Genomic DNA, 26046 nt, shown 5'->3' on the forward strand with positions numbered 1-26046 from the left:
GTTTCTTATTGGACTGAGTCTCAGCTCAGGTGGTAATTTGTTCCAATGTTTGGGACCTGCGATTGAAATAGATTGATCTCGTACTTCACATAAATGGGCAGTTCTTACTGTGGGTATTGTGAGCAAACCCTTATTTGTAGATCTCAATGCACGCTGTGGAATATGTAATCTGATGATAGTATTAAGCCAAATCTGTTATTTCTCCATATAATATCTTATGTATAATGCATAATGTTTTATAAATTATTCTTTATTCCACTGGTAGCCAATGCAGACTTTTTAGTACTGGAGTAATATGCTCATTTCTTTTTGTTTTGTCAAAATACGAGCCGCAGTATTCTGTAAAATTTGTAACGGATGTAAAGTTGTTTTTGGGAGTCTTAATAGCATAGAATTACAATAATCAATTCCTGTGAACAGCATTGTTTGTAATTCTGATCCAAACATTTCTTAGGATAAAAAACGTTTAAGACGTTTTAGCATCATCAGCTTTGAAAAACCCTCCTTCACTTTCTTCGAAATGTGTGCCTTGCAGTTTAGTTCTGAATCCATGTAAAAACCTAAATTTCTCGTTACATTCTCAGTATGCATATTCGATATGCTGTTAATGGGAATAGAATTTTGTTCTATATCAATGTTTTTTTCTTTCTAAAACTATAAAAAGTCTTATCAGAGTTTAAAATTAATTTTAATTGTGCTAAAAGTTGTCCAACTATTTTTAAATACATTTCGACCAATTTAATGGTTGCCTTTAAATTGCTGTCAATTGGAAATAAAATTTGGATATCAGCATATATAAAATGTATCAGACCAAGGCCAGATAACAAATGGCACAGGGGTAATAAATATTAAACAAGGTGGCTGATAATGACGATCCCTGGGGCACTCCTGTTGTCAAACTTGCATTTTCTGATACACTATTATTAATTTTTACTGGATAACTTCCTTTCTTTGAGTCCAACTAGATCAGACCAGGACGCCCTCTGGTTCTGCCAAGTGTATTCTGATTCATTTTCAGAATAACTGTGTTAAGCTGACGAACTGAATGTTAAGGCAATAAACCTTAACAAGGAATTCAGGTTAATCTGTTTTGTTTCTCCCTTATAGGCCTCTGGCTTTTGCTTGGTGTGTGAGAGAAAGTTTAGTGTATTAAAAATGTTTGTTAGCCTGTTACATAAAATACTGTCAAGCTGAGATCAGCACAGGAGCTTATGAGTCGTGATGTCAGCAAACCTGTTAGTCTGTCTATCTGCTGGTTGAGAGGCATAGCCCATTTATCTGAATTGCTCTAACTGGATGCAAGGAAAGGAAATTATCAGATAAGAACTAATTTCTCCATGAACCATTATTAGCCAGGTAGACTTGGATTGCCATCACTTACTTTTAGGAATGAGCAACAGGGAATACATCTTTCCAGTAGGATCTGCTGAGTACTTGCATTTGACCCAGACTGGCCACTGAGAAAGACAGGATGCTCGGCTCAATTGACCATTAATCTGATTCAGCATGGCACATCTTATATTTGTAATCTACAATCAGTAATTTTGAAATTTTGTTTTGTTTTTCAGTTCCGCACTGACATTGCAAGAACTGAGTATCTCTCCAATGCAGATGAGCGCCTTCGCTGGCAAGCAAATTCTTTGCCTGCAGATGATCTATGTACAGAAAATGCTATTATGCTGAAGCGATTTAATAGGTATTTTTAATTTAGATGTTACATATTATGAGTACTTGAAATTTTAATAATCTGCATGCCATCTTGGTCTCTAAGAACTGAATATTTTAGAGATTGTGGTATCTTTTATCAAGTGAACAAAAAACTATTGTACATAGATGTGGTAAATCCGAAGAAGGAACCTCTGGAAGCCCAAAGGGTAAAATACAGTAACTTATGTACACATTGATTTTACTGAATCAAATCCAAAATTTTCAAAGCTTTTTATTGAAAGCTGACTTAGCATTGCAACAAGTCTTTAAACGATGTCAGTACTTTAAACTACTATATAGTACATTTGTCCAAAAATGTAGCTGTATTTGTCTGATTGTTAAAGATTGAAATGCTTCATGTGGGTGTAGAGTGCTAAAGTATACTATTATACACTATTAGAAGGAAAAAATAGTTTTAATAACTTTCTCTGTAGTCTTGTCTGTCTTCCCTGTGCCCAGCAGCATTTTCAATGTTAAACTACAGCCTTTTATATTCATAGATAATATAGAAAATTACTTAATTGTATGTTTATGCTGTCCACCCAAGAAAGTAATTTAACCTAACCCAGGGATTGGCAGACGTTTGAGCCTGAGGGCCACATAGCCAAGCTTGAAGGGATATCAGTCTCCTCCCCTACACCTTTGGATTATTGTCTCTTCCCCACCCCCCACCCCCCCCTCCCCCCGGACTGGGTCCACAAGTGCAATGCTCTTGCCACAGCAGATAGGTCCTAAGGTCCTATCTCATTTCATTTCATTTATTAAAACTTTATAAACTACTTGTAAAACACATTACCCAAGTGGTAATGCCAAAATTTAAAACAATCATAAACTTCAAACATAAAATAACCAACATAAGAGAAAAATTCCAGCAACACACAAAATTAAAGTAACATTAAATCATCAAAGAGAAATTCAACAAATTTGCAGTGTTACAGCATCACAAAATTATAATCATCCACTCTGCAGAAGTAGCTTAAATTTTTTTATTAAATACCTTATTAAAAAAAAGTCTTAAGTGCTTTCCTAAACTTTAAGTAAATCAGAAATAGAACGAATGTCAAGTGCTAAAGAGTTCCATAAAAAAAGTGCTTGATAACCAAATGTGATTTCTCTGGAATCTAAATGAATATCACCACCTGCGGACCATAGAAGTGTATGTCACTTCGACAGGCCAGACGTGATGTAATCCTCTCCTCCCAACTATTCTCCTGGGCACATTTTTTTTAAATTTGTGAATATAAAGAGATACTAGCTGCCAGTAACACTGTAACTGCTTCAGGAATGTCCAGTCAGTTACACTGAAGTATATCTTTCAACCTTTTCTCAGAGGACAAGCAGGATGGTAGTCCTCGCACATGGGTGATATAGTCAGTTCCCTGTAGGTACCCCGATCAGTCCAGACTCCTGAGTTTTGCCTCCCTTCCAACAGATGGAGACAAAGTTTTGCTGACACTGCCACATAACCCAGTGTGCCACCTGCAGTTCCTTAGTATTTCTCTGTCTCCAGCAGATGGTAGATGTCCAAAACCTGCAGTCTGGAAACTAGTTTTAAAAAAAATAAAATAGATTTAAAGAAGATTTCCTCCTGGGAGGTTAGGTCCTGGTGGGGTCATACCTCCCAGTCTGAGGTGGACGAGGAGGGGTTTGGGGACCCTTTTAGAGCTCAGTCCTTTCGCCGCTGGGGGGTAGACAGCCGATGGAACCAGTTTCCTCTCCCCCAGGAGGACTTCGTGGAGCCTACTGCCCTTCTGTGAGGGAGGAAACCTTAAAGTTTTTACAACATAAAAAGTTTTCTTTTTCATGTCAGTTTCATCCCAGGGTAGATTGGGGCGGCAGCTTTGCAGGGACTCGGCAGCAACAGCTCTCACGGTGATCTTTTTTCTACTGAAGTCCTCTGGGCAGCTGCTTGTACACACGATCAGGCAGGCTACTGACATGCCGTGCTGTAGTAAATGCTCTGCCTGTGGCGAGGCACGCACGCAGCTGTCCCAGGCCGGTTTCTGTTCCCGCTGCCTCTCTGGGGGAGAAGGCAGTTCGGGAACGTCGGCAGCAGCATTGGGGGAAGCAGCGAGAACCTGGAAGGCTTACAAGTAATTCTGGTGTAGCAGTGGACCCCGACCAGATTAGCGCAGGAACGACAGCCATTTTGTCTTCTCTTGCAGCTGCTTTGGAAGCAGTGGGGGGGGATCTCTCTCCTCGGCTGTCACTGGCTGATTAGAGCCAAGTAGAAGGCTGGGGGGCTCGGGGGGGGCTCAGTCGGGGGAGAATGAGGACCTCCTTGGGGAGGATTCTGATGATTCTGCAGTTTTTTCTTTCAGATTTTGTTTTATTGCTGCACAAAGCGTACCTGGCCAGGAAAACTGCAGACCAGTCGTTTCTTTTTGGAGATTATTTATTCAGGGGATGCAATGAACATACAAACATCAATTTTCAACTGCCTGACTCAGACCGAGTTTCGCCTGTAGAAAGGGCTGAGTCAAGGGCTTGCGTATCCTTTAAAATCTGTGAGAAAGCTTCCTTGTTTTAGACAGTGTGAACTCATTTGGTTAAAAATTCTGCTATGGCTGTTAAATGATGTTCAGTGTTAAGCATGGACAAGAGTTTTGCTTTAATGTGGAGAGCAAGTTAATTCAAAGTATCTTTGCAATCATTGGAGGCAGGCAAATCGATAGCAATTCTTTCCTGCAGCGTTGCCTCTAAGCCAGCAAATATGGCTTCTTTCATTGTAGAATCTACATTTAACAGCCATAGCAGAATTTTTAACCAATGAATTCACTGTCCTAAAACAAGGAAGCTTTCTTGCAGATTTTAAAGGATACGCAAGCCCCTGACACAGCCCTTTCTAGAGGCAAAACTTGGCCTGAGTCAGGCAGTTGAAAATTGATGTTTGTATGTTCATTGCATCTCCTGAATAAATAATCTCTGAAAACATAGACTGCTGTACGATTTTATTTGCCTCCTGGCTTCTATATACCATCTTCCGTACTGCTTTCCAGGAAAACCACGGGATGGCATGTTTCTGGACTTGATGGGATCTCGGTCAAGGAAGAGATCCAGAGTTTTGCAGACTAATGCCGTGACAAGGATTGGGCAAGTCCTTGGTAGGTCGACTCAGGTGTGACGGACGAGGCCTCTGAGGATTCTGAGGATGGAGGAGCCTTCTCCTGATGGACAGGATACAGAGGAAGGGCTGGGACAAGCCCCAGCTGTTGAGGAGGAAGGTCCTAAGGTAGTTTGTCTTTTCCAGAAGGAAGAGCTGTGGCTCCTTTCTCCTATGGTCTTAAGGAGCTGGGGATTAAGCTTCCGCATGAAGAATCAGATCAGGAGGAAGTGGATCCAGTCATGGATGGCTTGAGGTCCAGCAAAAGCTTTCCCCCTCCATAAGTCAGTCAGGAAGTTAGTAGTCGGGGAGTGGGGTACTCTGAAGACCAGCTTATAGGCTGGCAGAGCTATGGATAAGTTATATCCATTACCAGAAGACAAGCTTAAGCTGTTAAAACTTCCAAAAGTGGATGCCTCAGTTTCTGCAGTCACCAAGAAGACAATTCCAGTGGTCAGTTCTGCAGCGTTGAAAGATATGCAGGACAGGAAGTTGGAGGTCCATCTCAAAAAGATTTGGGGTGTCTCCCCTAGGCATACGCGCTGTGGTTTGCAGCAGTTTTATGCTTTGGACTGGTCTGCGTTGAGTATAGCAGTTGCAGGAAGAAAAAGTGGTCTGCTTCCAAGGCAAAGCAGGCCAAGTGGCTAGAGGTGGTGGTGGCTTATGGAGTGGATGCATTATATGACCTGATCAGGACTTCCTTCAGAACTATTAGGTCAGCGGTCTCTGCCAGGGGACTCCTTTAGTTATGAAGTTTGTCGGCCAATGTTTGGTCCAAGTCTCAGTTGGAGCATTGCCTTTTAAAGGAAAACTACTTTTTGGGGAGGACTTGGAAGAGCTCATGAAACATCTAGGTGAAAATAAAGGGCACAGATTGCTGAAGGATTTATTTATTTATTTATTTTTAATTTTTATATACCGAAGTTCTTGTAGGGACTACAAATCACTCCGGTTTACATACAACGAAGAACTGCTCAACAAAGAGCGGAGCTTTACATGGAACCGTATAACATATGGAACAGTATAACTGGTTGACAATTTAACATAGTGCTAAATAAAGTAATAAAATTTTAACTGGTAATAAATAAAGAAATATAATATTTTATATAAGTATAACTATTTAACATAGCAATAAATATAAGCATAAATATAAGGATAAGCCAAAAGGGGGAAAAGGATCCTTTCCTACGCATTCTCACTTTAGGGTAAATAGACATTTTCGGCAGAATAGGGCTTCAGGGGGAGCCCAGAGGCAAGGCATTGGGAGACAGTCCTGAAACCAGTCTTTTCTAGGTTAAAAGCCGAACAGAGATAGTTCTGGCCAGGGTGCTGGTGGAGCAAAGTCCACCGAATGAAGCGAGACCAGTCCACTGCTCTGTGCTAGTGATAGGGGGGTCGGGTAACTCTCTTTTTTTAAACTAGGAGTGGGCCACAATCACAACGGACTGGTGGGTCTTAAGTGTGTTAAGAGAAGGTTACACTTTAGAATTTGCTTGACAACTAAACGACTTGTTCATGGTCTCCTCTTGCGCTTTTTTTGCAAAAAGGTGGGTGGTATAGGACACCATCACCTGCTTACAGATGCTGGGAGCTATTTTTTCTGTTCCTGCAGAGGAGCGGGAGCCGGGAAGGTATTCCATTTATTTTGTGGTCCCAAAAAAAAGAGGGGACCTTCCATCCAATCTTGGACCTAAAAAAGGTGAATGTGGCTCTCAAAGCGCCGCCTTTTAGAATGGAGACTCTGTGGTCAATTATTGCAGCGGTGCATAAAGGAGAGAGTTCTTAGCTTCTCTGGATTTGACCGAGATGTACTTGCACTTAGCGATCCGTCCAGATCATCAGAAGTTCATGATCCTCAGGATACACTTTCAATTTTGTGCCCTTCCATTTGGGTTGGCAACTGCTCCATGGACATTCACTAAGGTGATGGTCATAGTGGCAGCGGCTCTCAGGAGGGCATCCTAGTTCACCCATATCTGGACAATTGGCTTATTTGAGTGAAGTCAGAGGTACTTTGCAGACAGGCAGTGGCATTGGTGTTACAGCTGTTGGGATCCCTGGGTTGAGTAGTGAATCCATCCAAAAGTCATCTTTCCCCGACTCAGGAGATGGAGCTCCTGGGGGCATGTTTCGACACCAAAATTGGGAATGTTTCTCTCACCAGGGAATGCATTTGCAAGTTGCAGAAGCAAATTCACAGTTTGCCAGAGAGCAGTGCCCAGGGTCTGGGATTACTTGCAGGTCATCTGTTCCATGGCTTCAACTTTGGAGCTGGTACCTTGAGCATTTGCTCACACAAGGCTTCTGCAGTCAGCGTTGCTTTTTTGGTGGAATGCATTGCAAGAGCAGTTTCATCTACTGTTACCTCTTATGAAGATAACCATGGTGACTTGGTTAGGACCATGAAGGTCACAGAGTAGACTTGGAGGTTTCAAATTGGATAGTAGTTAGAACTGCTGCCAGTCTCACCGGTTGGGGAGCTGTATGTCACTCGGTCTGCGCAGGAGACTTTGTGGTCTAATCAATCAGAGACGAGAGCGGTGAGGTTCGCGTTGCTTGCCTTTCTACCTCTTGCACGATTGACCAGTAAGGATTTTGTCGGAAAAAACAGTGGTGGCTTACAGTAACCAACAGGGTGGTACCAAGAGTCAGGTGCTGGCTCAGGGAGCCCAGGAGTTAGTTCGCTGGGCAGAGCAGCATCTGACGTTATTGGCGGCAACTCACATAGCCGAGATAGACAATGTGCAAGCAGATTTTCTTAGTCGTTGACAACTGGATCCCAGAGAGTAGGAGTTATCGGAGTGAGCATTGCATCTTATCTGTTGCAGATGGGGCAGACCCCACGTGGACTTGATGGCAATTCGGCTAAATGCCAAGGCACTGAGCTTCAGTCGCAGAAGGGAATACGGAGCAGAAAGGGTTGATGCCTTGGTGCTGCCATGGCTGCAAAGTGCTCTGTACATGTTTCCGCCATGGCCGCTGATGGGCAAAGTGTTGTGGAGAATAGAAATTCACTCGGGAGAAGTGATTTCTAGTGGTGCCGGAGTGGTCTCAGCCGTGGTTTGCAGATCTAGTCAATGTAGTGGTGGACGGGCCGTTATGTCTCACCTATGTATCAAAGCTTTTACACCAAGCTCCCATATTTTCAGATCAGGCGTCTCACTTCTGTCTCACGGCTTGGCTTTTGAGAGGAAACGTTTAAGGTGGAAAGGGTATTCAGAGGATGTAATTTCCACTCTGCTGCAAGCTAGGAAGACTTCAACATCCTTAGCCTATTTGAGGGTCTGGAGAGTTTTTGAGAATTGGTGGACAGAGCAGGGTGTTAATCCTACTCGAGCATCAATGGCACACATTTTGACCTTCTTACAACAAAGGTTGGTGAAGGGTTTGGCCTTTAACTCCCTCCGAGTTGATGTGAGCTGTCTTCAAGGCAAGGTGCAGGGAGCAGCCTTAGCTGCACATAATGATGTGTGCTTTCTCTGGGGGGGTTGGGCGAAGCATTTGCGTGGTCGTCAAGGGCATGTGTGCAGATCCGTTCGATCCTCTAGGAGGGCAACTATGAAGGATCTCACCTTAAAGGTGGTTTTCCTGCTGGCAATTTGTTTTGCTAGAAGGATTTTGGAACTTCAGGCTCTGTCATGTAGGGATCCCTTTTTGAAGATTATGGATTCTGGAGTCTTTGTGTACAGTTCCTTTCTTTCTTCCAAAGGTGGTGTCATTTCACTTGAATCGATCTGTAGAACTGCTGGCCTTTCCAAACCTGGATGCAGCGGTGGCTCACGAGAGGGAGTTACGACTCTTGGATGTAAAGCGGGTTTTGTTGCGATATCTCAATGTCACTAATAGCTTCCGGCTGTCAGATCATCTTTTTGTGCTATGGAGTGGTGCAAAAAAGGGACAAAAGGCTTTGAGGTCCGCCATAAGCTGGTGGTTAAAAGAACCGAAAGGTTCAGCTTACAACTGTCCTATCCCTGAGGGGTTAAGGGCTCACTCCTACTCGATCACAGGTGGCCTCTTGGGCCAAATGTCTACAAGTATTGCCACAAGAGATTTGTAGGGTGGGTACTTGGAAGTTATTGCATACTTTTGCCAGATATTATTGTTTGGATGTCCAGGCTACAGAAGACATGGGCTTTGAAAGTGTGCTTTCAGTGGGACTTTCGCAGTCCCACCCTGTTTAGGGAAGCTTGGGTACATCCCAAGAATCTGGACTGATCTGGGTATGTACAGGGAAAGGAAAATTGGTTCATACCTGCTAATTTTCGTTTCTCTTGTACCACAAATCAGTCAAGTCCCGCCCAGTTGATGTGGGGAGAATTGGAGAGTCCGCTCAGTCTATTGTAAATAGGCTGAAGAATGGCACAGGTTTTGTATGGTTTCTCATGTTAAAGTTAGATTTTTTCCATTATAAGGTTATTTTTCCTACTGCTCATTTAGATGGATGGGATTGTTACTTTTAGGTATGTTCAGTGGTATCTTGGTTTGGGTACAGGACAATACTGAGGGACTGGAAGTGGCATACCAGGTTATGTGGCAGTGTCAGCAAAACTTTTCTGTCTCCGTCTGCTGGAAGGGAGGCAAAACCCAGCAGTCTGGACTGATCTGTGGTACTTCAGGAACGAAAATTAGCAGGTAAGAACCAATTTTCTTATGGAGCCCCAATGCGGAAAACTTATGTCACAGTTTCTAAGAACATAAGAAATTGCCATACTGAGTCCATCAAGCCCAGCAACCTGTTTCCAACAGTGGCCAATCCAGGCTACAAGTACCTGGTAAGTACCCAAGAGTATATCCTACGCTACTGATGTTAGTAATAGTAGTGGCTATTTTCTAAGTTAACTTGATTAATAGCAGGTAATGGACTTCTCCAAGAGCTTATCCAAACATTTTTTTTTAAACCCAGCTACACTAACTGCACTAACCACATCCTCTGGCATCAAATTCCAGAGTTTAATTGTGCATTGAGTGAGAGAGAATTTTCTCCAACTTAGTTTTATTTGTGCTGCTTACTAACTTCATGGAGTGCCCCCTAGTACTTCTATTATCCGAAAAAGTAAATAACCAATTCACATTTACCCATTCTAGACCTCTCATGATTTTAAAGATCTCTATCATATCCCCCCTCAGCCATCTCTTCTCTAAGCTGAACAGCCCTAACTTCTTTAGTCTTTCCTTATAGGGGAGCAGTTCCATTCCCTTTATCATTTTGGTCACTTCTTTGTACCTTCTCCATTGCAACTCTATCTTTCTTGAGATGCAGCGACCAGAATTGCACACAGTATTCAAGGTGTGGTCTCACCATGGAGCGATACAGAGGCATTATGAGAATTGGTGCACAAAGCAGGGTGTTAATCTAGAACTTTGACTGGGCACATTGAATATGCTCAGCATGCCTATACCATGCATCCACGCAGGGTCCCCCTCCAGTCCCTCTCTTTCCACGGAGCTGTAATCCTCACAGTGTGAGTGAGCTCACTTTGGCTGTTTTTGGCCTTGTGGAAAACCTTTTGGTTTTTCTTGGTGGTTTTTCCTTGGTCTATTGCCGGGTCCTTCTTGGTGCTCTTACGTAGCATCCCCTAGTCAGGGTTTTCAGTGATTCGGGTAAGTTTCCTTTCACGGTCTATTGTCTATGGTAGTGGTGCATCAGTGCCTGCTAGCTATTGACACCCCACCACCTTCGACTTCAGTTTGTACTCCTTTTGTTTCGTCTGTCATGGCCACATCCATTTTCTGCAGGCTGGGAGTGCATATTTTCCCGTATCTGGACAATTGGCTGGTCAAAGAGCATGTCTCAAGAAGGTGTCACCAGGTCCATTTACGTGTTGGGAGTCACTCTGGTTCATTCTCAACTACCCAAAGTCACATCTCAGCTCATCAGTTCAATTGGACTTCATAGGAGCTTTGCTAGACACAGTTCAGGCCAAGGCTTTCCTGCCTTGCCAGAGGGCCATCACCTTGACGACCATCTTGGCAGAGATCCAACAGAGCCAGCAGGTGTCAGCCTAGCACATGTTGAGGTGGTTGGGCCATATGGCCACAACGATCCATGTCACTCTCAGCATGTTTACACATGCTAAGAACCCAATGGACTCTGAGATCGCAGTGGTATCGGGTCACTCTGAGCCTCTAGGATTGCATCCGAGTCACCCCGTCTCTCTGGGACTCATTGTCCTGATGGCGGGTAGTTTCAAATCTGGAATGGGGGATCTAGTTTCGAAATCCCCCCTACACAACTTGTCCTTATGACAGATACTTCCACCCTGGGGTGGGGAGCTCATGTAGATGGGCTCAGCACTCAGGGTCTCTGGTCTGCCTAGGAATGCTCTTGTCAAATCAACTTCTTGGAGCTTTGGGCAATCAGGTATGCGCTACAGGCTTTCAGAGATTGACTGTCCAACAAAGTTATCTTGATCCACACAGACAACCAAGTAGCTATGTGGTATGTCAACAAGCAGGAAGGCAGGGGATCATGCCACCTGTCAAGAAGCAGTCCACATCTGGTCGTGGGCCCTGTCCCATGGGATGGTGCTCAGGGCCACGTACCTGGCCAGGACAGAGAACGTGATAGACAGGCTGAGTCGAGCCTTCAAACCCCACAAATGGTCCCTGGAACAGGGGGTAACGAATCCAATATTCCTTCTTTGCTGGAGCCCGGATGTAGATCGTTTCGCGTCTCCCTGCAACAAGAAGGTGCCTTTGTTCTGCTCCCTGTACAGGTCAGACGGCAAACATCCTCGGATGCCCCAGCCCGTCATTGGGGCAAGGGTCTTCTGAATGCATATCCTCCAATTCCCTTAGTAGCGAAGACTCTCTTGAAGCTTTGCGAGGACAGGAAAACTATGATTATAGCCTCATTGGCTGAGACAGGTCTGGTTTCCACTCCTACAGGAGTTGTCCATCCGGAAACTGATCAGTCTGGAGACTTCCCCAGATTTCTTCATGCAATATCAAAGCAGACTGTGGAATCCCAACCTCCAGGCCTTGTTACACTTAGCCTGGATGTTGAGAGGTTTATCCTGCGGCTGCTTGATCTTTGAGGATGTGTCTCTGGCCTGGTGGCTTCTAGAAAGCCTTCCACTAGAAAGTCCTTTGGACTGAAATGAAGGTGGTTTTCCATGTTGTGTGACCAGAAGACCCTAGATCATCTGTTCTCCTTCCCCACACAAAAACTGCTTGACTACCTCCTACACCTATCAGAGCCTGGCTTAAAGACAATCTTTGTTAGAATTCATCTCAATGCAGTTGGCACTTACCACCAAGGTGTAGATGGTACACTCATCTCTGTACAGCCTATAGTTCACGGCTTCATGCGGGGGCCTGTTTTATTTGAAGCCTCCTGCTGGTGTAAGCTCCTTTTGAGCCACTGCATGCCTGTGACCTGAAGTACCTGACCTGGAAAGCCATACTTTCAGTGGCAATCCCTGCACACTGAAATGTCAGTGAGTTCTAGGCCTTAGTGACTTATCTACCTTATACCAAGTTTTATCACGACAGGGTGGTTTTGCATACACACCCTAACTTCCTGCCTAAGGTGGTGATGGATTTCCATCTTAACCAGTCAGTTGTCCTGCCAATATTCTTTTCCAGGCCCCATTTGCACCAAGGCGAACAAGCACTACACAATTTGTACTACAAGTGAGCCTAAGCCTTATATCTGAATCAGACAGAAGCCCTTAGTCCATCCAACTTTTTATTTCTTTTGATAGCAATAGGTTGGGAGTTGCCAGTGCCAGACACACTATCCAATTGGCTAGCAGATTTTATCTCCTGTTATGCCTAGGCATAACTGCATATTGGGGGTCATGTCAAGGCTCATTCTGTCAGAGCTATGACAGCATCAGTGGCCCATTTGCGAGCAGTTCCCATGGAAGAGATCTGCAAGGCTGCAATGTGGAGTTCTCTCCACACATTCATATCTCATTATTGTCTGGATAGGGATGGCCAACGCAACAGTTCAGCCAGTCTGTCATTCGGAACCTGTTTGAGGTGTAGAACCCAAACTCTCCCATCTAGGGCCTGTTTGGGTTCAGGCTGTCTCCCCTTCTGTTACCAACAGCACCGGTGGTGGTGTACCCATTGGCACCTAGTTGGGTATCTGATGGTCCCCTTTTGTTTTGGAGTAGCAGCTTGTAGCTAAGGATTCACCCATGTGTGAGGACTACCATCCTTTGTCCTTAGAGAAAGCAGAGTTGCTTACCTGTAACAGGTGTTCTCCGAGGACAGCAGAAGGTTAGTCCTCACAAAACCCAACTGCCACCCAGCGGAGTTGGTTTTCTATTTTTTATTTTAATCATAATTCGAATTACAAGACTGGAGAGGCCCCCATGCGGATGTGTGATATAGAGCATGCTGGGCATGTTCAGTGTGCCTAGTCAAAGTTCTAGAAACTTTGACATAAGTTTTCCATATTGGGGCTCCATCTGATGATGTCACCCATGTATGAGGATCCTGCTGTCCTTGGTGAACACCTGTTAAAAAGGTAAGCAACTCTGCTTTCTAACTATAGATGTATAATTTAGTTGCACCTAATGAAATAGTTTAAACTTTGTAAAGAATTAATGTACTCTCTCTAGGTATCCCCTGATTATTGATCCTTCTGGACAAGCTACAGAATTTATTATGAATGAATATAAAGACCGCAAGATAACTCGCACTAGCTTCTTGGATGATGCTTTCAGAAAGAATTTGGAAAGTGCTTTGCGATTTGGTAACCCCTTACTTGTTCAGGTTAGTATTAGTGGTATATGGGTGGGGGTGGATATATATATAAAATTTTGCATGTATGTACACACAGTAATACATATAATTATTTTTTTTAGGATGTGGAGAGTTACGATCCCATTTTGAATCCTGTATTAAATCGTGAAGTTCGCAGAACTGGAGGCAGAGTGCTTATTACTCTTGGTGATCAAGATATCGACTTGTCACCTTCATTCGTCATCTTCCTATCCACTAGAGATCCAACGGTAAAGGGATTTTATTGATGGTGTCAGCTGTAGCGATAGTAGCACTTGAGAGATTTGGTGTGCAGTCCATGACCTGCAAATCTGTTTCTAGGGAAGTCAGTAGTTTAACTATTTCACAAAGTCTATTAGGCTGTTACTTAAGGGAAATTTTGAGTTTTATAGTACTAAAAAAAAAAATCATACTGCTAGCAAGGTGAGGTGAGTAATAAGTTGTTAATGGTGGTGAGAAGTGATGTCCTATTGTTTGTTTTTTGGCAGGTTGAATTCCCACCAGATCTCTGCTCTCGTGTCACGTTTGTTAACTTCACAGTGACACGCAGTAGCTTACAGAGCCAGTGTTTGAATGAGGTCCTAAAGGCTGAAAGACCAGATGTAGATGAAAAGCGATCTGACCTCCTGAAGCTCCAGGGTAGGTGGTTACATTCCGATAAGTTTAAAAACTGTATTTTAGACGTCTGCGTGTCTTTTGTTCAGCATGGAAACAATTTGTTTAAATCTATACAGGTGACATGCAAAATGCACATTCAGTTATTTCAGTGGAAATGCACAGCAATTTTAAAATTTTAAACTTTTCCCCTTGCTTTATTTAGGTGAATTCCAACTGCGCCTTCGACAGTTAGAGAAATCTCTGCTTCAGGCGCTTAATGAAGTCAAGGGCCGCATTCTGGATGATGACACCATTATCACCACTTTGGAAAACCTGAAGAAGGAGGCAGCTGAGGTCACCAGAAAAGTGGAGGAAACGGATATAGTCATGCAGGAAGTGGAAAGCGTGTCTCAGCAGTATTTGCCACTTTCTACAGCCTGCAGCAGCATTTACTTCACAATGGAGTCCTTGAAACAGGCAAGAATGTCAAGAAAAAAAAAACCTTTTAATAGCATTGTGATTGAGTAAATATATCATAAAAGTAAGTTAATGAGATAAAGCTGTGCATTATTCAGAAATTAAAATCAAAATGATTTTAAAAAACTTCAGCACTTTAATAGGCTAAGGTACCTATAGTAATGCACATACTGTACATAAACATTCTTTTAAATCTGGTTATGTAATACATTTGTGACTAGCTTTCAAGAATTACAATCCCTTTGTCAGAATGAGAAAAGGATAAGGATGTCTGAATGTACAAATAGGTTGGATTACATCGTGAGTGTGTGTGTTCAGAACTATAGAGTTGTAAAGTAAGTTGCATTAAGCCTACTTTTTTATATTGCATTATTATAGATGTAGGAATTGTGTATCCTGATTTTTGCCATGCATAGAGGAGTTGTCCTTATATTGCTTATTCTTTACATTTTGTATTAGATACATTTCTTGTACCAGTATTCTCTCCAGTTCTTCTTGGATATCTATCATACAGTCCTGTATGAGAACTCCAACTTGAAAGGGGTTACAGATCATACTCAGCGCCTCTCCAGGATTACAAAGGACCTCTTTCAGGTGTAGTACAGAACTGTAGCAACATTCTGCATGCTTGTTCAGTACTAGGATAGTGTTTGAATCAGCAGATCAGTTTTTAGGAGCCACCTTGAATGTGAGTTTGGAAGCCAGTGGTGGTCAGTCACAGCACATTGAGCCCCCAGAGTGCTTGCTTAATGATCGACTGGTTTGGAGGACTCCTGTTTACTGTTAATGATGCAGCATTATTATTGTAACAGTGAAGGATAGGATAACTGGTGTCCCTAATTATTTCAGGGAACCTTCATAGCTCAAGCTAGATATGGAAATCACCACAAAAAGGTATTTTGGCACATAGGTGTGGTGGTGATCAGGAGACGTTTCTTATGAGATTGATGGTACTTTTTATAAGTATTCTGAAACATTTAGGAGTTCAAAGCCAAGGGTTCCTGAGAGCAACTTGAGATTCCTCTTACTGGTCTACATATGTTTTAGATAATAGGAAATCAGGGGCCAGTTTGGAAAAAAAAAATAGCAAACTAGCCAATTAAATTTAAGAAAATTTTCAGCTGGGGTGGGAGGGGAAGTACCAGCTCTGGTAGTGCAATGATAGCAGGCTACATTTAGGCCAGTTGTTTGTGTACTCAAATTTAGACACCTAAACTAAAACTGAAAATCTGAGCTAGCCAGTTAAGTCCTCCATGATTATTTGAACACCCCCGAAACCACCTATTTTTGAACAGCTAAACTGAGCTGCTCATCCCAAATCAATTTTCAAAGGAGTTGATCTAGTCACCTGATTCTGTTAAACAGCTACACTCTGACAATTGACCCCCTAAGTAACTAATATGATAAAAACAGGCAAGAGCCCAAGAACCTTTTCTGATTATGAAGGGGATAGGATAATTATTATAATATACCTTCTACATATAATCCTTTATTGTAAATAGCTTAAAGGCTAGTTATTTAGCAGTTTATCTTTTCTTAAATGTGCAAAACACAACTGGATGAGGATGTGTTCTCCTAGGTAAAAAGAGGATAGTCCTCGCACATGGGTGACGACATTGGATGGAAAACTTATGTCATAATTTCTAGAAACTTTGACTGGCACACTGAGCATGCCCAGCATACCACTAACCACGCATCCACACAGAGTCCCTCTTCAGTCTCTCTTTTTTCCGTGGAGTGGTCGCCTCGCACTTATGGCGCTTCTGCTCTAGTTTTTTTTTTTTTTTTTTGAAAGCTTTTTTCTCAGTCAATTCTATGACTTTCCTGCACCGGGTCCTTCTCCATCCCCCGGCTTAGTTGGGTGGCACGAAAAGTTTTCTTCATTTGCATTCGATTCCCGGTGGTGTTTCCTTTGGGATCCATCGGTCATCGACCGCTCACCGGATTTTCTTGTTATAGTGCCGGGTTTTCGTCAGTGCCCTCGGACCATGTCCCTCATGGATCTGCACAAGATGTGTATCCTTTGCCTGGAGGCATCTCATGACATTTGGGGGAGTTTTTTTTTGTGATCAGATGCCCCCCCCCCCCCCCCAAGGACTGGCACGCCCGCCTGGATAAAATGGAGAAGCTCTTTGGGTAAAAGAAATCTGAACCCTCAACTCCCGCATCGGGAGCATCAACTCTGAAAGGCCGAGGGGAACTGATGCACACTGAGCCTTCGATTTCCACCCCTCCACCGGGACCCTCAAATGGAGAGTAGTGCCGAAGATTGACCTTCGTTGGTCTCGTCTTGCTCGAGGACTTCTGGATGATCTCCTTTTTCCTTGGCGCAGGGGAAAGACTGGGCCGAGCACTGTGGGAAGTCCAGGAAGCATCGCCACGAGTCTCTGCCTTCACACGGTGCCAAGCTCAGGTCGGCACTGGCACCTGCTGTGATGCCCCCGAAGTGATCCCCGTGGTGAGGGAGCACTGCCCTCCATCGAACCTGGGAGTCCCAGGCGTACCCTCACCAATTCTGGTGCCAGGCACAGATCTAACTCGGGGGCTCTGGGGGAAATCTGTTTACGCCTCTCCTTCCTCCATCCTATCTTCAGCGGGTTTCCAAGAGGAGTTGGAATACAGGGTGCAACTGGTGGTTGTCCAAACCTGCAGGGCATCGAGCCGCCAGCCCCACTGATGCTGGAGCCTGCGCCCTCTGCTGGAGCGCTTCGACCTCCTTAGTGTTTTCCCCATGCAGCTGCTGCCAGTGCCCCGGGGGTCCATCGATGCCCCGGCAGCCACCATTGCCACTGCCTCCTCCCGGTGCTATCCCCATTGTAGGTTCCTCCGAGGAGGCAGGCCCTTCAAAGACCGTGGCATTATCGAGGTCCTTGGTTCTGCAACCCGCGTTGCCTGGTCTGGTTCTGGGTCCTTCGGGGCCCTCGGCACCCAAGCCATGGGACCTGGGAAGGGGCCCTCCACTAGTGTCTCCGGGCGATCTCAGTGATGACGACACCCCTTAAGACCTGAGGGGGTGGGGGGATGATACCTCAGAGTCTTCTTCCGATGACTCTGGTGACCTTTCCTCAGACCCGTCTCCTCCGGGGCACCGGTCCCTGCCTGAGGACTTAACCTTTGCTGGGTTCATGTGGTCCATGGCAGAAACCATTCTGTTTCAACTGCTAACTGAAGAGGATGCCAGACATAAAATGCTGGAGGTTATCCAGTTTGTAGATGCTCCAAAGGAGGTGGTGGCTGTCCCCGTCCATGTGATCTTTAAGGAGCTGCTCCTTCGGATTTGGGAGCAGCCCATCTCTGTGCCTCTGGTGAATAGGAAGGCTGATGTGGTTTACTTGGTCGAGCACGCTTTGGGGTTTGAGAAGCGTCAGCTCCCACACCAGTCGGTTGTAGTGGAGTCCACCCTTAAAAAGGCCAAGCGTTCTCACACCTATGCCTCCACCCTTCCGGGATGAGAACACAGGGATCTAGATGTGCTGGATAGGAAGGTGTTACAGGCAATCAGCATGGTGCCCTGAATCACCTCTTATCAGCCATACATGACTCAGTATTCTCAATGTCTGGAAGCAGTTCCAGGACCTGTCTCAGTGCCTTCCCCGGTAGCAGCAGGACGCTTTTTTGGCAGTCGTACAGCAGGGCCTTGAATGTGTCAAACATGAGGTGCGCGCCACCTATGATTTGAGACTGCGGCAAGGGTAGCAGCCACAGGAATTGGTGCCCTTAGGATGGACCTGGCTTTGAGCTTCTGATCTCCAGCTGGAGTTGCAGGAGAAGCTCACAGACCTGCCATGTCCTGGCAAATATCTCTTTGGTGACAAAGTGAGGGATGCTGTGGCTCAATTGAAGGATCACCATGAAGACCCTGCAACAGCTTTCTGCCAGTACGTCTGACCCGCCATCTTCAACCAGGAAGTCCTCTCGACAAGGCCCAAGGAGGTCCTTTCATTGCCAGAGGAAATACTATTCTCCTGCCTCTCTTGGCCGTTCCTAGCGCATGATCTCTAGGGTCTGCCCTAGACAGCAGTTGAACCCCAGACCTCAGCCAGTGCCCCCAGACAAGCCCCGCTATGGGGTTTTGGCAGGCAGCAAGGGAGCATCAGCCAGCCACCATGTCCGTGACGCCAGTCCCCTCCGGTCAGAGGCCAGCTGCGGTTCTTTCTGGATCATTGGTCCAGTGCCACCTTAGACCAGTGGGTTCTGTCCATTGTTCAAAGGTATCGGCTGAACTTCCTGGGTGTCCCATCGGACTCTCCCCTGTTCCCCTTTTGGGGTCCGTCCCCGCATCAGGAAATATTTTTGATGGAGCTCTCCACCTTCATAACAGCCAGGGCAGTCAAGCCCAGTCTGCTGCAGCAGCAGGACCGGGGCTTCTACTCCCAGAATTTCCTGATTCCAAAGAGAATTGGGGTACACTGTCCTATTCTGGACTTGAGAGCTTTGAACAAATTTCCCAAAAAAGAAAAATTCAAGATGGTCTCTCTGGGCACTCTGATTCCTCTCCTGAAAAGCGGGGACCGGCTTTGCTCCCTCGATCTAAGAGACGCATATGCCCACATTGAGATCTTCCGCGGTCACAGGAAGTATCTCTGGTTTGTCATGGGCGAGAGGCATTTCCAGAAACAGATGTTGCCCTTTGGTCTCGCTTCAGTTCCACGTGTCTTTACCAAGAGTCTGGCCATGGTGGGTGCTCACCTCCATAGACTGGAGGTGCAGGTGTTTCCCTTCCTAGACTAATGGCTGCTCAAAAGCACCACCAAGAAGGGAGCGCAGGGTCTCCATCCAAAAATGAGGAACTTTGAGAGCCATGTTCACCTTTTTTAAAACCAAAATCGGGTGGAAGGTCCCTTCCTTCTTTGGGACCACACAATAAATGGTATACCTCCCCATCCCCCCGTTATTCTATAGGGATGGGAGCAGTAGCTCCCAGCATCTGTAAACGGTTGATGGTTTCCTGTACCACCCACCTTTTGTTTATGGAAGTGCAAGAAGAGATCATGAACAAGTCGTTTAGCAGACAAGCAAATTCTTGTCTTATCACACTTAGAACCCATTGGTCTGTTGTGACCCTGGCCCACTCCTCATAGAAAAGAGTCAACTGACCCCCCTATGACTAGACTTGGATCCAGTCGCCCTCTAGCTGGAACCATCTTCCCAGGGCCTTGTCTCTGGGCTTCTCCTGAAGCCCTATTCTGCTGAAACCACAGATTCACGTAGAAAAGGACCCTTTTCCGCCCTTCGTCTTATCCTCCGGCAACCTATGCTCTTTATTCTGTCCCAGATGCTTCACAAGCTCCTCTGTCTTCTCCAAAAAGCAGTTTCCCTTTAAAAGGTAATGCTCCTAACTGAGACTTAGACCAAACATCTGCTGACCAGTTCCTCAACCAAAGGAGCCACCTGGCTGAGACCGCTGATGACATAGTCCTGGAGGACATTCTGAGGAGGTCATATGCATCTGCTCCATATGCTGCTTGACCTGTTTAGCCTCTGATGCTGACTTTGCTTTGTCAGCTTGCATCTGCTGTACCCAGCGCAGACCAGCAGGAAGCAAAAACTGGTGCAAACCGCATCACGAATGACCAGAGCAGACACTTCAAAGATCTTTTTGAGAGGGACTTTTAATTTTGTCCTGCTTATCTTTAAGCAGTGCAGAACTGGCCACTGGAATGGTTGTTTTCTTTGTAATGGCCGACAATGAGACATCCACCTTTGCAACTTCAACAATTCAAGTGTGTCTGGTAACAAATATAATTTATCCATTGCTCTACCAACCTTCAAACCGGTCTTGGAGTATCCCACTCCCTATCCACTAACTTCACAGATTTATGGAAAGGGAAGGCTTCCACTGGACCTCTTCAGCCATCCATGACTGAGTCCACCACTTCCTGATCAGATTCTTCTCGCGGAACCTTAATAACCAGCTCCTTAAGAACATAGGGAATCAGGGACCATAATTCTTCCCTGTGGAAAAGATGAACCAGTTTAGGATCGTTCCCTTCCACAACTAAGGCTTGACCCCGTCCCTGATCTGGATCCTGTCCCTCCGTAGAAGAATCCACTTCAGGAGAGTCCTCTATTTGGAGGCTCCCTGTCCTCAGACTCCCCTGAGGCTTTGTCCGTAGCATCTGAATGCGCAGCCTTACCCAGGACTCGCTGAATCCTGGTTGCACCTCTGGCCCACGAAACGTTGGTCCAAAGAAACAAACCGGAAACCGATCCAAGTAGCAACCAAACAAAGAAGGAGATCGGTAAACACCAAGGAGTTTATTAATGTATTCCGTTATAAAAAGCCTGACTCAGGCCGAGTTTTGCTCTGTTTCGAGCTGCTTCAGGGGCTACATAGAAACATATACACATGTATAAACATATAAACACATTTAAAACCATGCATGACACATTAAATAATTAAAAAATCAGAACTTATATAAACAATACTGATTAGGACTAGACAAAGGAAAACATAAATATTAACCCATCAAATTGATAGTTGTGGTCAGACAAAGAGTACAGAATTGGTTCAAACTTTGCCTATGATTAAAAGTCAAAGTATACAATGGTCATCTAGTGGTCATATAAGAGAACAGTTATGTAACAAAGCAGGGGTTGGTATTTCTTAACCAGTCTAATTAGCAATTGTGGTATGAAAAGTGGTTCAGAATCAATTCTAACTTTGCTTATGATTGGAAAACTGATAAAACATAGTCAATCGGTAGTCATATATTTAGGAAACTGCTTACTGCATATCTTTGAGCTATAAAACAGGGGTGGTATGTTTCTTAATTAGTGTTAAGAAATGAACTCCCATTGTTCAACATTAATTCATGTCAAACAATATCCTCCCATTTAAAAATATTAAATATCTGCAAACGGTACCCATATAGAATCACAAAAAATGAGAAAATAGTAAAATTAAAACAAAGGCAATGAAAAATTGTTAAACTACCTGTTGAATAATGATAGCGGTGTTTGCCTGTGTGCAGCACCTCATGCGGATACAAGGGCCTTACATTCCATATATTGTGCTTAAAAACTCTTTAAAAAAAAAAAAAAAAAAGGATGGAAAAACAAACATAAATAAAAGAATAAGGTTGGAACAATAAAAAAATAAATAAAATAGAAAATTAAAATACCCAAAAGAAAGTGAAGACCATTACTTAGTTTCAAACTAAAACCTGACCGAGTTTATCTCTTAAACTGTATAAAAGAAGCCCGTGAACCCTTTAAAAACTGATGTGGATTAAAACAAAGGATTCTATATAAAGCCTGGAGTGGTGATCACGCACAAAGCCCATGGATTCACGATGCCTCCCTGACTTTTTCAAGCGTTCCTGAGCTACCCTCTCTCCCTGAGAGGCAGCGGGAACGAATGCTTGATTAGGACAGGTGTGTGCATCGCTGCATGCAGAGCACCAGCTGCCACACAGCATAGTCCCTGCCGGCTCAATTGTGTGGGCCCCCGACAGCCGCTCAGAGGACACCAAAGAAAGCCAACACAGCCTTGCACCTGCCAGGCTTCCTGTGATCTGCCCTGCCCCCCCCCAGGCAAGTGACTCAATAAAAAGAAACTAGCCCCACCAGTTATCTACCCCCAGTGGTGAAAGGACCGAGCCAAATAAGGGTCCCAAACCCCCTGCTCGTCCACCTCAGGGCCAGAAGGGATGGTCCCACCAGGACCTGACAATCTTCTGGGAAGAACTCCTCCTATTTCCTTTTCCCTCTTTATATATATTTATTTATTTGTTGATTTTGTTTTTTTAACATCATGCCGGTTTACATTTTAACAAAAATAACAAGAGTGAAATACAATAAACAGGGATGGGGAAGGGGGAGCAGCAATGAAGGAGGAGAGAGAACAGCAGTAGGAAGGATAGAGAAAGATGTTATAGGAACATTCGAAATATAAATTAACAATAAACAATATATGTGCAGACTACAGGTTTTGCACCTCTAGCATCTGCTGGAAGGGAGGCAAAACCCAGGAGTCTGGATAGATCTGGGTATGTACAGGGAACTTTCCAGCCACAGTAGGCCAGAAAACACGTAGAATTTTAATAAGTATAGCAATTGGATTGGCTAGCATCTTCTGGTTATCTTTTGTTAAGAAAAGGCCTTATTTTGTTAACTTTTTTATTCTGTACCATTTGAATATTTATTGAAAAGTTGCCTTAAAGTAAGTTTGTACCCAGGCCAAAAAACATCCAGCTCTGCCATAACACCGACTTCTGCAAGTACACCGACTTCTGCAAGTATCTTGCCTACGCCTTGTATATTCCTGTAAATAGTCCGTTGCAGTTTTTATTTATTGCTTTAATTCCTCCACCTCCTGCTCTTTGTATACTCCTCCTTGTTCGCCCTCCCTGTTCATTGTAATTTCTACCTTTAAAGTTACATTGTAAACCGGTATGATGTATGCATACTAATACCGGTATATAAAAGTTTTTAAATAAATAAATAACATCTTTTATTTGGCAACAGGTAGCATTTAATAGAGTGGCTCGTGGTATGCTGCATCAAGATCACATAACGTTTGCAATGCTGTTGGCAAGAATCAAACTTAAAGGCACTATTGGGTAATTATTTTCTTTTCACAGTGAGTGTAATTTTTTTATTTTCAGGACAATGGCAAATTTATAGGGTCAATTTTCAAATCACGTTATGGCGTTAATGCATGTTAACTCGTTTTCGCATGCGAAAACACCTTAACGCATATAAGCACCATAATGCATGGCACGATGCAAATTTTTAAAAAAGGGGATTGGGGCGAAGTTCGGGGCAGGATTTCCGAAAAGTGGGCTGGCTTCGCACTTTGCGAAGCCATTAATGCATAATATTGCAGTTTTAAATGCCAAAAATAATTACACCTTTCAGCTGCATTAATCTGAGCGGTGTACATTATGCTCATAAGGAAATTTGCGATTTCTTTTTGCAAATTCCGTTTTGGGCATTTTTAGGTGGGGGGGGGGAGAGAGAGCACCTCTGGGGTGGCATCATAGTAAGCAGCTATTTATGCTACTAAAGGAGGCCCACCTACTAACTTGAGGTGAGGTTTAGGTAGTAGTGTAGTTAACGCACTTTGTAGTAATACCTATGCGAAGTGCTAATGTAGCGCACATTGTGATAATTAGGAATTAACATAAAACACACCCTTTTCTACCGCATGCGATATTTATTTACAGCAGTTTGATAAATCCAGCTATTAGTTTGCTAAATCTGTTTTTACCACAGCACACAGGCTGTATCCGGTTTAATGTATTTACAGTTTTGCGAACTGTTTTGGGACAAGCTTTTTTTGTTAGAGGGATGCAGTGTAAAAGTACAGCATAACTTGTACTTTTTCTGCAAACCAGGGTAAAATGAAAACTGACAAAGTGAGATGTACTATAATTTTATTGGTGGTAATGTTTCCTGTGGTTTTGTCTCTTGGGTAGATCATATTGGTAGTTCTGAAATATTTTATAAAATTTGAACACATGACACAGAACAAAATCACCACCAGTAAGTGACATATGAGTTTGTGTTACGTAAACAGAGCAGCATTTCTTCATTTTGCTGTCTTTTTAGGGAGCCTACCTATGATACAGAATTCCAGCACTTCTTAAGAGGAAAGGAAATTGTACTTGGTGCTGCCTCTGTTCCCAAAATCAGTGGTCTCAGTGAGGAACAAGTAGAGGCAGTTATGAGGTTAAGCTGCCTTCCTGAATTTAAGGACTTGCTTTCAAAGGTCCAAGCAGATGATGTAAGTGACTGTCAAAACTTAAGTTTTCATCTAATACATTATGCTACATAAAGTGGCATAGCATGAATCCTGTGGTGTTTTCTGCTGGACTTGCCCAGCATGAATTTTCAGGGTGTTCTACTTAATTTTCAAAAATAATGCAAAAATACTAGGTACTACTGAATGTTTTTAAATTGGGATGCATCAGAAGTTACTGGTATTTTTATTTTCATGCTCTTTAGCAAGCATTGTAGAAAAGGAGGCACGTTAATGAGATCTGGGTATTTATAGATTCTTGGAGCAGCAGTGATTTCCTGTTCATCTGAATCAAAATATGTGTATATTGTCTAGGGTAATGTAAATCAAGTTTCCTAGATTGTGGCCTAGTGTTTGACCTATCTTTCACCTTTTGTAAACTGTGTTTCAATTGGCTGGCTAGCCAGGAAAGGTAGATTAAAAATCCAAGAATTAAATTTGTGCACATTTGACCTGAAATGTTCAATAGAATGTGACTGTTACATGCCGTGCATCATACTTCAGTCATTTCATCTTTTCCCTGCAGCAATTCTGCATTTGGTTGGATAGTAATTCACCAGAGCAGACTGTGCCATATCTTTGGATAGAAGAAAAGCCTTCAAGTAAGTGCAATGGAGCACAACTTATCCCTCTCCCACAGCAACATATGCCCAGGCCAAAGTATTGAGACCTCTTTAGACCATGCCTCAGACTTTTTTTTTCCTGCTCTGTAATACAGCTTGGAATATCAGTTACACAGTTGCTTAGTATTTATGTATACTTTGTTAGAAATTCCCTTCAAAAGAGAGCAGATACAGATTTAGAGTTTTAATGAGTGGTTCCTGCTGCTTAGGAGAATAGTAGACTTTTTTTTTTCTAAAAGTGCAATTTTTAGTATTATGCTTTGAAAGATAATGTTTTGATCAATTGTCAGTGTAACTTGTCATTCTAAAAGTTTAAACAGGAAAAACTAAACTTTTTTTTTTTTTAATTTTGTTACAATTTCTGAATGATGTGACCCAAATTCTTAATTATCTCTCTTCCTTCTCAGCACCTATTGGGCAGACTATTCATCGCTTGCTTTTGATCCAGACCTTCCGCCCAGATCGTTTGCTAGCCATGGCTCACATATTTGTCTCAACAATTCTTAGTGAATCCTTCATGTCTGTTATAGATCAACCGTTAGACTTGGCAAACATTGTAGAAAACGAGGTGAGTTAGTGAGATGTGAGCATTTCTAGGTATTTGGGGCCTGCAATGACTTCATGTCCATGTGAATCGGCGCAAGTTACTTATTCACAGATTTTATTATTTATAATTCAATATCTGAATAATGTTTTTAGTGCAGCTTAAGAAAAGGATGGAATATTTGCTAACAAGGTGATCTCTTCTTGCTGTGAACTTGCATTATGGAAATCAAGCTTTTCAAGTGATGTCTCCACTTTTAATATAAGTGCACTATCTCTCTTTGCCGCAGCAGGCAGCCTGCCTCTTCTCTGCCAGCCCCTTCGTGTTTTTTTGCGAGGGGACCTTTTCTCTGCCGGGTGGGGTAGGTCCCTCCTCGGCAGGGCTGGCAAATTTAGCCCAGGGATCAACTCCCCAGAGCTTGGCCAGGCCGGGAAAGCCCGGGAACGGTGGCCATTTTGGATTTTTTGTCTACTCCATTTTCAGAGCTCCCTGGGGCTGGAGGGCCGATTTTTTT

The 26046-nt window shown here is 43.7% G+C and overlaps 1 protein-coding gene across 1 annotated transcript in view; it reads left to right on the forward strand.

Annotated features, from left to right (window-relative positions):
* Nucleotides 1-26046, forward strand: part of DYNC1H1 (dynein cytoplasmic 1 heavy chain 1) — a 378125-nt gene that overhangs the window by 281673 nt on the left and 70406 nt on the right. Inside the window, exons 56-65 of the mRNA XM_029597957.1 lie at nucleotides 1569-1696; nucleotides 13384-13537; nucleotides 13630-13776; nucleotides 14035-14185; nucleotides 14367-14620; nucleotides 15080-15214; nucleotides 23090-23184; nucleotides 24176-24350; nucleotides 24892-24967; nucleotides 25396-25556. Coding sequence (XP_029453817.1) covers nucleotides 1569-1696; nucleotides 13384-13537; nucleotides 13630-13776; nucleotides 14035-14185; nucleotides 14367-14620; nucleotides 15080-15214; nucleotides 23090-23184; nucleotides 24176-24350; nucleotides 24892-24967; nucleotides 25396-25556 — 1476 coding nt within the window. The remainder of the gene's footprint in view (nucleotides 1-1568; nucleotides 1697-13383; nucleotides 13538-13629; nucleotides 13777-14034; nucleotides 14186-14366; nucleotides 14621-15079; nucleotides 15215-23089; nucleotides 23185-24175; nucleotides 24351-24891; nucleotides 24968-25395; nucleotides 25557-26046) is intronic.

Source organism: Rhinatrema bivittatum, chromosome 4 (assembly GCF_901001135.1).
Source record: "Rhinatrema bivittatum chromosome 4, aRhiBiv1.1, whole genome shotgun sequence".
Lineage (NCBI taxonomy): Eukaryota > Metazoa > Chordata > Amphibia > Gymnophiona > Rhinatrematidae > Rhinatrema > Rhinatrema bivittatum.